Source organism: Protopterus annectens, chromosome 9.part0 (assembly GCF_019279795.1).
Source record: "Protopterus annectens isolate FY-2018-M chromosome 9.part0, PAN1.0, whole genome shotgun sequence".
Taxonomy (NCBI): Eukaryota; Metazoa; Chordata; order Ceratodontiformes; family Protopteridae; genus Protopterus; species Protopterus annectens.
In genome coordinates this window covers 1,293,611,363-1,293,623,710 of record NC_056743.1, presented here as the reverse complement: position 1 = coordinate 1,293,623,710, position 12,348 = coordinate 1,293,611,363, and the positions used below count along the sequence as shown (strand labels likewise).

Genomic DNA, 12,348 nt, shown 5'->3' with positions numbered 1-12,348 from the left:
TTTACAAGCCTAGCCAGAGTGTAATTGGCTTTCACCACCCTTTGATTTTGAGTTTACTGTGCCCTTTTTAAGGTTAGTTTACTGTGCCTCTGTCTAGTAGTGACACAGAAGTAATCCCCGGGGTAAACCTACGATCCCCCATACACTCATCAAGATTCCTCTTGAATAGAGTCAGTGAGAGGCTCTGCCTGACATGGATTGGGATTCTATTCCAGAGTGAAGGGAGCCTCTGGGTTATGAATCTGTCCCTCCAGCATGTCCTATTTATTTCTATGCTGAGGTTCAAATCCCTCGAGCGCGTGGCTCTAAGGGATTTGGATTTTATATATATAATATCCATATAAATTATATTCATATTTATATTGTTTATGTCATTAATATTCTCAAACAATTTTATACATACAACTTTTTCCAGAGTTTCACCACTCTTTTACATTTCAAAAAACATGCTCCATTGTGTCTTCCTCACCACAAAATCAACATACTATTTCAACTTTCTTTTTATATGGCATATTCCCCTTTACTGGTAACTTATTTATTACCACTCTTCATAAGAATTCCTGATACTCTGCTATCTTGGTACATCACTTTTTCTTACTTCAATGGCTTTGATCACTTCTTCTGGTAAATTTCCCCATGGATTTGCATAATAATATTATTGTTTTATTACATTACTATACCACATCCTTCTATTTTAGTTTTATAGGTGTTCACTGGGGTAAAGACCACAAGGGCCTTTTTAAGCCTAGCCATGCATCCCAAATCTCTGACAAGTTCTAGTACACTTGCTAAGTATAAGCAGGGGCTTGGGAGATGAAAAATTTACAAGCAGGGGCCTGGGAGATGAGGAATTTACAGGTTACCTGTGTCCATTAGAGCTATAGGTCCCAAACGAGGGATGAATTTTCTGTTCCCCATTCAATTGTCCAAGTTACTCTTGAACTGGGTTAGAGAGGAACTCTGCTTCACATGGATGGGGAGCCTGTTCCAGAGATGGGGTAGTTTCTGGGATACAAACCTGTCTCTCCAGCAGTCACTATTTATATCACGGGCAAGGTGAATGGGTAATTCTGGTAATGTTTGGTTTGTGGATATGCAGCAGGTCCATCAGACTGGAGTCTGGCAATGCCCTGTATGCCAGACATAGATCTCTCCTCAACAGCCTGTAGGAGACAGAATACATGGATAGGGCCTTGAGGTGATCTGCTTAGGACATTTTACTTACACCCTGTATTATTTTAGTGAGGGAGCCTCTGTGGATGTTCCAGTTGTTGGATATGCCTGGTTAGGTACATACCAAAGGGGGATTGTACTCAATGATAGGTATGATGAATGACAAATACAGTAGAACAATGACTTCCTTGGACCTAGATGCCATACCTTTGTTTATAAATCGATCAACTTTTTTTATTTCTTCACTACTGTAGACATGTGATGGCCAAGGGCTAGATTATTGACTATGTGTGTCCCAAAGTCCCTGACTACTGAGTCAACTCTAAGGTTGGTGTTGTCAATAAGATAGTTACCAGGGGTGGATAGCTTGCCATAGGATTCTATTATGCATTTCTTGGCATTTGGTTTTACTCCTTGACACTAACACCAGTTATTTGTCTTGTCAGCCCTTTCTTGACAAAATTTGTGTCAGTGTGGGATTCAGTGATTTCAATCATCTGCAGATTTAGTCATCCAGAGACCACTGACAGTGGTCTTGACTTCAGAGAAGTAAATGTCAAAAAGGAGCGGTCCAAGGAACTATCCTTGAGGGGCTCCACTTGTGACTGGCCTCTTTCTAGAGGTGGACTCCCCAAGTCTAACTTCCTTGGTCCTGACTGTGAGCCATTTAGCTATACACTGGATGATGTATGTATTTGTACCTAACCTCCTGAGTTTGTCAACAATGCCCATTTGGGGTATTGTGTCAAATGCCTTGGCCAGGTCAAGGTAGGCAGTGTGAATGATTTTGCCCTCATCCATTGCTTTGGTGACCTTCTCATAGACGTCCACTAGGTTGACTAGGCATGACCTGCCCTTGATGAAACCAAACTGGGTTGGGTCCGGTGTCTGGAGGTTTATTATATCATTATTAATCATTTCCATGATAATTCTTTCCATGGCATTGCATAAAAGACTAGTGAGATATGGGTCTGTAGTTTCCAGGGTCTGTAGATGGCCCACCTTTGTGCAGAGGGATGACTGTTAATGTTCTCCATTCATAAGGCATGAAGCCTGTTTGGAGACTACAGTTAAATAGCAATTCCAGAGGACCTGATAAGTCATGTTTCATTATATTTAGAAAGCATACTGGGATATTGTCTGGGCCCATTGATTTGTTTTTTGGCCTTAGAGAGAGAGCATTAAGAAAATATTCCCTAGTGGTAGCAGGGGAGTTATATTTGATGGTATTTCCTGAGGGAAGGTTGAGGGGAGAGAAGGGTTAAATTGGAGCAGAATTCATTGGTCAGTAGGTTTGCTTTATCTTCTGGCTCAGTATATGTGGCTCCATTTACAATGAGCTCTGCACACAAGTGTGTATTGCCTTTGAGGTTGGAGACATAGCTAAAGAATGCCTTATGGTTGTCCTTGGCCTGGGTGGCAAAATTTACCTCAAATTTGGTTTTGGTAGTCTATTTCTACTCTGAGTTGTTTGTTTAGTTTGATGAGAGTGTTCTTATCTTGCTAGATGCTGCGCCTCCTAATTTTTGCAATGATTTTTTCCTTCTGTTATACAGCCTGTTCATTTTGTGATTCCACCAGGGTGGAATGTTTTTTCAGTTAGTTCTGTACTTCCTCATGGTGGGTATAGCTGCCTCTATGCAGCTATTAAAATGCTTGTATAGATTTTCCTGTGACAAGTTCTGCATAGGCAGCAGTGTTCTCAGGCTTTATGTGGGGCTTGAAAGTTTGCCAGGTTATCACTTAATAGCAGGAAGTTACCCTTAGACTAGTTCCTGAATTCCAGTGTTAGTTGGGGATCCAGGCTTTGTATTTACTTCAAAGGAAACCATTTTGTGGTCTGACCTTACCAGGGAAGATATTACACTAGGAGGTGTGCAGCACTCCCACATTAGTGAGGATCAGATCCAGTATGGCTGCACTACTGGTTGGTGTATTGACAATCTGGTCCACGGAGTTTGTGTGTACAAAATCCAGGAATCTCTGTGCCTGTATGTTTGTTGTCATATAGGATTCCCAATTAATAGTAGGGTAATTAAAGTCACCCATGAATATGGTATTGGGTTGGATGGTGAGTGTTTCCAGTAAGTTTAAATACATGGTATGGGTTTCCTGGATCATAGAGGGGGACCTATAGCTTGCAAGGAAGTGATACTGGATTTTGCCTATGGTGATTTCAACATAGAGCAGCTCAAGTGTATTGTCCTGTTTGACCAGCCTTGAGGTATATTTATTTGTGATGTAAATTAAGACACCTCCAGCTTTAGTCCCTGTCTGTGTAGTAGTTGGTCAAAATGTTTGGAAGGCATTCTAACCTTGCACTGTCGATGTGCTCTCCATGAATTTAAACCATGTGTCAGTGACCGCAAAGATGTCATCATTGTCTAGGGTGAAGAGAGCTTCTAGGGAGTGGAGTTTTTTATTTAGATCCTTGCATTGAGCAGTAATACCTTCAGACTTTCTTGGTTTTGTTGTGTTATGTTGAAAGTACTTTCAGTTTGGCATTGCCTAAAAAAGGCACTGTTGGGGAAGACAATGATTTAGATAATATTCAAAAGCCTAGGGCAGAGATGCAGACCATCCCTGTCAAAGCAGCATGGTCTGTTGAACATCTCTTTCCAAGCTGACAAATATTGCACCCCTCAGAATGACAACAGAAACTAAGCCAATTATTAAAGTCAGTCACCTTTTGTTCATATTGTGGTATCATCCTTGGAGAATGTAAAATGCTGCTCAATGCTAGGCTTATACCAGTCTGTGACACATATTTTGAGATCTTCATGACGTCTGTCTTCATATAGTCTAGGGAGGTACATCTCAGGTCATTTACACCCACATGGACTATGACTTGAGTCATACTGGTACTTGTGGTCCAATGACCTGAGTGTGTACATAATGTGGCGGATCCTAGCCTCTGATAAGCAACTGACCATGATTCTCTCCTTACTCAACCTGGAGAGAGGGACATCAGTATGTCTCACAGTGGAGTCTCCAATGACCAGAATGTTTGATTGTGTAGTGGGTTGCCTTATGGGCTTCGACGTAGAGGTTTTATGATATGTGGCTGTATGAGTTGATGTGGGTGTTGTTTTGAAAGAGTGCATATGGGGCTGCTGAGGGCATTTGTTATGTGCACTTCATTGGGAAGGTCTTTGGCATATAGGAAGGTTACATTTAAGTGCCTCAGCATATGTGGGTCTATGCATTTGCTTTGAATTGTATGTGATGGGTGCAGAGTGTGTACTACTGAGAACCTTATTGACATTAGGAGTACTTTTATGTGAGAGCTTTGCCTCCAGTTACATTGCAGAAATGCATCTCTCACATACCAAATTAATTTGTTTGAGAATTAACCGGTTGTCAATAAACATGAGACAATTTCTACATTGCCACAGGATGCCCATATCCACTAAGCTGGTAACGGAGATAGTGGGAAAATTCATATCCATATAGGGCACTGCCAAACACTTGAGGGGATACTAATATGTAGACCCTGAAAATTTAAGGATGAAGTATTTAGGCAGATATTCTGAAGTTAGAAACATATCAAGCAGTACTTACTGAAAACAAAGAATTAGCTTGTCAAGAATGATGAAAAGAGGGGAGTGATGTGAATGGCTACTGTCTGGCTACTACTAGTTCTTTTTTCACCACAGCTTCACTCTGCTGTGATACAATGCTCATTTTCTTCTTTTCTCAACTGAAACAAAACATTAGCACCAATCTCAAGATGAGAAGCAAGCCACAGCCTGTTTGGTGATCCACAGTCTTGTTTGTCCCAGATTGCACAAGGGTCTGTAGGCTTGTTGTAGCCCTTTCCTGGTAGATGCCTTGAATAGCAACCAGCCCAGTCAGGAACATCAAGCACAGATACTCACTGCTCAACCAGAAACAGGCAGGAATCAATGCACTCTACTGTTTCTCTCACTAAGAGCAGAAATATAAGCACTTGTTGATCTATAGGTTGAATGACAGAAGTTGTGCTGGGAGGCAGGAACTGAACTTTGATGAAATCACAGTCTATATGAAGAATTTCCTCTAACTCTCAAGGGTGGGCAGAGGCATTGTCCAGAAGCAGAAGAGCTTTCATTGGCAAATTATTCTCTGTCAGGTACTTCTTGACACTTGGAGCAAACTCCTCGAAAACCCAATCCATGAAAACTGCCTGGTCTACCCACGCTTTGGTGTTTGATTTCCACATTAGAGGTCATTTTGATTTTATAATCTTTTTTCCAAAGCATCTTGGGTTTTCTGAGTGATAAACCAGCAGAGGTTTCATCTTGAAGTCTCCACTGGCATTTGCTGCCAGTAGGAGTGTGACCCTATCTTTCATGGGCTTGTGACTTGGAACCCTAGATTCTTCTTGTGTTATGTAAGTCCTACTTGGCAATCTCTTCCAGAAAAGCCCCATTTCATTGCAATTAAAAATCTGTTCTGGCAGATAGCCTTCTCTCTCTATCAATTCTTCAAATTCCTTGACAAATTTCTGTGCAGCTTCTTTTCAGCACTAGCTGCCTCTCCTTGTCTCAGAACACTGTGGGTGAAACTTGTTTTATAAATCTGTAGAACCATTCCTACTTGCTTTAAACTCTTCTGTTTTCTGTGAGTTACTTCCTGGAGTTTTTTTTTTGTAGGTCTTCAAAGATGAGCTTGGCTTTCTCACAGATCATGCTCTGAGTTATTGGATCTCCCTATATCTGCCTCTTCTCCATATCTTCATGAATTGTTTTTCTGCGTTTGTCCAAAACCTTTGTTTCTCCTTTTGACACCTTAGCACCCATGGCACTGTTTCAGTTTGTCATCAAAATTTCGAAAGCTTGTGTTAGAAAATCATGTGGCCAAAAGTACGTTTTCAAAGCTTCACAATGCCAAACTGGAATAATATGAAATCATAATAACAAAAGTAAAGGTTGATTTGTTATTATGAGTTTGGCATTGTGAATGGAGATTGCAGTACAATAAAGATCGGGAATTTACCCTTTTCCTCATTGTAGTGTGATCTCAGAGTTGGTATATATAATTTGTAGAGAGTGGGGGGGGGGTGCAGGGGTGCTTGACCCTGCTAAAACTTAAACGGACATACAGACTATTGAAACCAGAAGTCTTGTATGTCGAATGTCATTTGTTATGTTACTGATGTTCGACATTTAGGCTAGATGTTGTTTTTGTTTTTGACAGTGTAGTTCAGTCTTTTGCTTCAAAAATGTTTTGCCTTCGATATTTTGATGGCAAACCTGATGTCGCTTTTTTTCCAAAGTGTAGAGATGGCAGACCTAGGCACGCCATACTGTTCTGCTATTCAACCTATTTTACCTCCTCTCTCAATTTTATCTATGATTTCTTTCTTCTTTTCAATGCTCAGCCACTTATTTTTCCTGCTGGTATCACTCTTCTTTGGCCCCATTTCTTCTTTCTTCGCAGCATTTAAAAGAAACACCTGCACTACATAAACAACACAACAACAACAAGAAACAATGAACAACTTGTCAGCCTCCTTTCTGGGTCGAATTGTGAGATGGTGGTTGAATTGTGGGACACCCAGATGTCTGAAAGAGCAGTTAAATTGTGAAACGGTCAAGTTGCGAGGTGGCTGAATTGTGAGGTACCATCTGTAACTGGTGGTCTTGCATTAGGTGATGCAAAATTTAAAGGTAAGATGGAAAAAATGGGTTAATATCCTAAGCACTGCAGTGTGCACTAAGAAGTTAGATGTGAAAGAGGGGGGTAACTTAAGCTTTAGCTGTCTAAGTGGAGAGCCACTAATTTTAATTGTTTTAAAAGAGCATAATAGATTGAAAGGGATGGGCACTTTGTATTCTGGTTCTGTGAAATACAGAGGGATGGCCAATAAATTTAAATAGTTGAAGGGGGGGTGATTTCACAAAATGATAATTTCGAGCTTACTCACAACAGCCAGTGAAAAGGGAGAGGGAAGGAGATATGTGGTCAAATTAACATAAGGGACAGGCAATTAGAAAGACAGCTGTGTTTATGAACACAACAGCACCAGGGTAGGAGGGTGGTAGAACATGTATGTATGTCTCACAAGAGACACAGCTGTGGTCTCTTTCCTAGTTGTAATATGCAATTAAAAGCAGAATACAAGTAAAACACAGTGTAAAGAAAACAAATCACAGTATACAAAACAGAAAAAGGCAATAAAGTAATACAAAATATAAGAAAGCAAAAGCAAACTAACCTTTCCCTCACAGCAAGTTGTGGTACAGTCTGGGTGAGCTTTTCCAGTATAGTTTCTCTATTTCATATTTTTTTATTTTCATGTTAATATTTGTTCTTCATAATTTTTAATTTCTTCATTTACATAGTTTTCTCTTTTTCTTATTCTCATCCTCTCTCAGAACTTTTTGTACTTATATTTAAACATTTTCACTAATAATTTCTCATTGTCTTCCTTTAAGCACTTTAGTACTCTATAAAAGTTTAAAGAAGAGCAGAATAAATGACTGGAATTAGTAAGACCAATCCCCCTTCATCTTCACTTACATACAACACACCTCCTTTCACTGGGTTTAAACTTGAACTCCTTATGAAGGAAAACATTAATTACATGATTTCCTTTTCATATTTTTCTGAGATCATATAAACATTTGGCATAAATGCTATTTTTCCATTAATAGGTTCATAGGTGTTTACTAGGCTGATGACCACAATGACCTTTTTAAGCCTAGCCATGCGTCCCAAATCTCTGACAAATTTGATACCCTTGATAAGTGTAAGCATGGGCCTGGGAGATAAACCATGCACAGGTTGCCTGTTTGCATTAGAGACATAGGTGCCAAATCAGGGATGAATTTCCAGTTTCCCATCCAATTGTCCAAGTTGCACTTGAATTGGGTTAGGGAGGAACTCTGCTTCACATGGATGGGGAGCCTGTTCCATAGACGGTGTAGTCTCTGGGATACATACAGTACCTATCTCTCCAGCAGGTCCTATTTATATCACAGGCAAGGTTTAAGTCTTTAGAATGGGTAATATTGGTACTGTTTGTTTTGTGGATATGTAGGAGGTCCATCAGAGTGTGGTCTGACAATGCCCTGTATACCAGGCATAGATCTCCTCTCAAAAGCCTGTAGGAGACAGAATGAAGGGATAGAGCCTTGAGGCGGTCTGCATATTACTTATGCCCTGTATTCTTTTAATGAGGAACCTCTGTGGATGGTCCAGTTGTTGGATATGTTTGGTTAGGTACATACCAAAGGGGGCATTGTACTCAATGATAGGTTTGATGAATGCCGAACACAGTGGAACAATGACTTCCTTGGATTTAGATGCCATACCTTTGTTTATAAGTTGTGCAACATAGAATAATTTCTTCACCACTGTAGACATGTGATGATTAAAGGCTAAATTACTATCTATGTGTGTCCCTAACTACTGGGTCATCTCTAAGGGGTGTATTGTCAATATGATAGTTACCAGGGATGGATGACTTCCCAAAGGATACTATTATGCATTTCTTGGCATTTAGTTTTAGTCCATGGCTCTGACATCAGTTGTTTGTCTGTGTCAGCCCCTGCTGAAGAACATTTGTGTTAGTGTGAGATTCAATTACAGCTCCTATTTTGCAATCATCTGCAAATTTAGTCAGACAGAGACCACTGACATTGGCCTTGACTTCTGAGAAGAAAATGACAAAAAGAAGCGGCCCAAGGACTGATCCCTGAGGGACTCCACTTGTGACTGTCCTCTTTGTAAAGGTGGACCCCCAATTCTAACTTCCTGGGTCCTGTCTGTGATATATGAATACAAAATTCCCCAGATAAACATTTTTTTCCAGAATGCAAATCTATATGCACTCCACAGAAGACATATTTCTTTTATTTCTTCTATCAAACCCTTCAACTGCATTATAACTACATCATTTTTCCCAAATGTTATCACTAGTATACACTTCATTCATTGAAAAATACATGCTCCTAATTTTCACCACATCATCTAAGCCCCTTACTTTTATCTTTATTCAAGGTCATTCCCATTTCCTTTAAACAGCCTTTCAGACCAACTTACATGTCTCTCATCCATATTTTTTAGCAACTACATCATCTGCTTATGTCACATACACTGGAATCACCACCTCCTTTTGCATCACATATCTAACATCTTTCATTTTATAAGGTACTTCACTCGCTATTCAATTCACTAAAAATGTAAAATATATTACACTTTTAAATGTATATGTTTTAGCATACATAGTCCCAGGAATTATCCTGTTTTTTGTAACACTTTTAGTAAATAACAGATTTTTAGGACATACTATTTTTATTTTTACGCATAAGTAATGTTTTTTATTGTATTTAGATAGGGCTCAGTGTCTGTTATTCTAAAAGTGTATTAATTCTGGTTTAAGTACTTCTTGTGGGAGGAGAGGCTGGTCTGTCCTTCTGGAGCTGGGAATTTCTTTAAAGCTTATAGTGCCCTGAATCTAGCTTTTTGCATAACATTACTGCTGGTAGTAACTTGATTAAAGTGTAGCTATCATTTTTTAAGTTTTTGATTTAAGCACTTTGTCTGTTATTCTAAAAGTGTATTAGTTCTGGTTTAAGCACTTGACTTTCAGGCCAGTTTTATTTTTAAGAAGGAAGCGATTCTGCACTCTTGTGTTGTGTGGAGAGGTGTTTCTTACTGGTGGTACACCTTTTTTGTTGTAGTATAGAGACTAGATCCAGGCCTGCTGAATCTAGCTTTATTTGTATGCTTGTTGTTTGTTTATTTCCCTGAAATGCTAATTCCACCTAAAATGCGGCCTTTTAGCACTTCTGTTTAATGTACTTATTTCCTTGTTTCACTTGAAAAAGTTACGTTACCTGTAACACATTGCATTTAAGTTACCAAAATTAAAAGCACTACAACCTCACAAACTCCCCCTTGAGTACTGTTCCCCTTGGGGCTTTTTTTTTATTATAAAGGAATTCCCAATACTATTCTAGCATGTTCAACAGCTGGTGAATCTGGGAATCTTGAGGCAACTGCCTCAACTGCCTCATGTACACAGACAACCCTCTCCTCTCCTCCCAAACATTTTCCCCACATTAGGAGATGCAACCATATAGCCAAACTGGAGGCTAAGCTCTCTCAACTCAGCACTGGCGTAACCAGTCAGGAGGAGAAGGAAACCACACTCACTACAATTCCAGTCTCACATAGACCTACCATGACAACAAACCAAACATATAAACACACAAAATCTGCCTAAGCAGACACATAGCTCACAAAGCCAGTGTGCCGACAGTCACAGCCCTTAAGGCTAAACAACACACCTGATACACTTGTAATAGGTGACTCCGCCACCAGGCTGAAACAAGGAGAAGGTCACGGTGAGCTGCCTGTTTAAAGCACACAACACAAGCACTCAGGTCATTCCAAGGTAAAGAGACATAGAGGAGCTCTCTGCATGTAGCCCAGCAGGGTATATGACTCCTGACCTTGAGTAGCTATTACCTCACCAAGAATGATGCCACAATATGAAGACAAGATGATCAATTTCAACAATTGGCTTAAGTGTTGGTGTCATTCAAAGGGGATCCAATGCCTGTCAGCCTGGGATGACATGCTCGACAAGCCACGATGTCCTCTAGGGGGCTGCTTGCACCTGTAACATCGATATCTGTGCAGTAACAGAAACCTGGTTCTACTGGAAAATATGAAGGTCTCTCCAACACCATTATATTACACTTCAAGGAGCATTACTCTAGCCCAAACACTAGCCCAAAGGTGGTTCTAGAACAACTTGTTACCACTCCCACAAGAGGGGAAACATACTGACCTGATCATCACCAACATAAAAAATTGCACAGGACACTAAGGATAATCACAAGGTTTTCTTTTTTATATGTAGGAAACCTGTGGGAATTCTCCCAGATATGCTCAGAATTAGTCCAAAATGACAAAAATACAAACACTACAAACAACAAGCACATCCTAGCTGGACACAGGTTTCACAAACTTCTCCTCCCTCCTTCCTCAAAAAGGGCAAAAAATATCTATCCTAGAGATTCCTACATGAACTCCAAGAAAAGCTAAACCAAAAACATAACTACTGTTCAATCAGCTCACCAGCTTAAATATAAACTCCCCGTGTCACTAGATGGTTGCAAACTGCTCAAGGACAGAACCCCCCATGGTTAGAGAATTTGGAGCCATGTCAGACACAAGCATCCTCCAAAGGGGCTCAAGAAACAGACAACTGGTGGCCAAAAAGTGTATAGTCATCCCTTGGCATCCTTTGGCAAAACGCCCACCTAATCATGAAGGGGATTACATCTACCTCATCAGGCCCATAATTGAGTACAATGCCCCCCTTGGGATGTACCTTACCAGAGACCTGCAGCAACTGGAAAGACCCCCCAAAGTACCCAACCAAGATGATCTGGGGCTCAAACAGATGCCATAAAACTCCAGCTCTTTTATCACATTGACTCTCTTTCAAGGAAGTTTACCCGGCTATCACTTCTGTGTCACTGTTAGACAGAGGCACATACTAACTCAAAAAAAAAAAGGCATAGCAAAATTAATTTAAAATGGTGAAAAAACAAAACACACTCTGGCTAGGCTTATAAATGCCCTAGGGCAGATAGCCTAGTATGAACCTATGAACCTATGAACCTATATCATCTTTAAACATCAGCTTTGAAGGACATTTGCCCAGTATCAGCTGATTTTTATGTCATGTGACTCATTCTTTTAAAAGAAGAAGTGATAGATAAGAACACAAGGTTCTGATGAAGTCACTATGAAAGGTGTTGTAAAATGAAACAGCTTAACTAAATTTTATTTTTAATTTTAACAAATTAAAGTGACTATTTCCTTCATCTCGGGACTTGCGTTAGTAGAATGGATACTTTGCATATGATTTTGTTATGGAAAGGGTATTTCAGAAAGTAAGATGCAGGGTTAGAGTTAGGAGCCAGAATAGGGATAGCACACGATTGTTCCCTAACAAAAACACTGCACAAGACAAGCACAGGCAATAAACCTTCAAAACCATACAGTCATGCAATTCAGTTTAGCCTTTGAAAAGCCCTTATTCTAACTGTAACAAGAATCACTTATACACGTACACAGCTAAATCTATCTCATAAATTAGCCCTTACTCCAACCCTCAAACACTCGCACACTCTACACGAGATCTATCTCCTAACCTTGCCCTTACTCCAA

The 12,348-nt window shown here is 40.0% G+C and overlaps 1 protein-coding gene across 1 annotated transcript in view; it reads right to left on the bottom strand.

Moving 5' to 3' along the window:
• Positions 1 to 12,348, bottom strand: part of NPC1L1 (NPC1 like intracellular cholesterol transporter 1) — a 243,697-nt gene that overhangs the window by 224,308 nt on the left and 7,041 nt on the right. Inside the window, exon 2 of the mRNA XM_044082234.1 lies at positions 6,487 to 6,615. Within this exon, the coding sequence (XP_043938169.1) occupies positions 6,487 to 6,615 (129 nt within the window). The remainder of the gene's footprint in view (positions 1 to 6,486; positions 6,616 to 12,348) is intronic.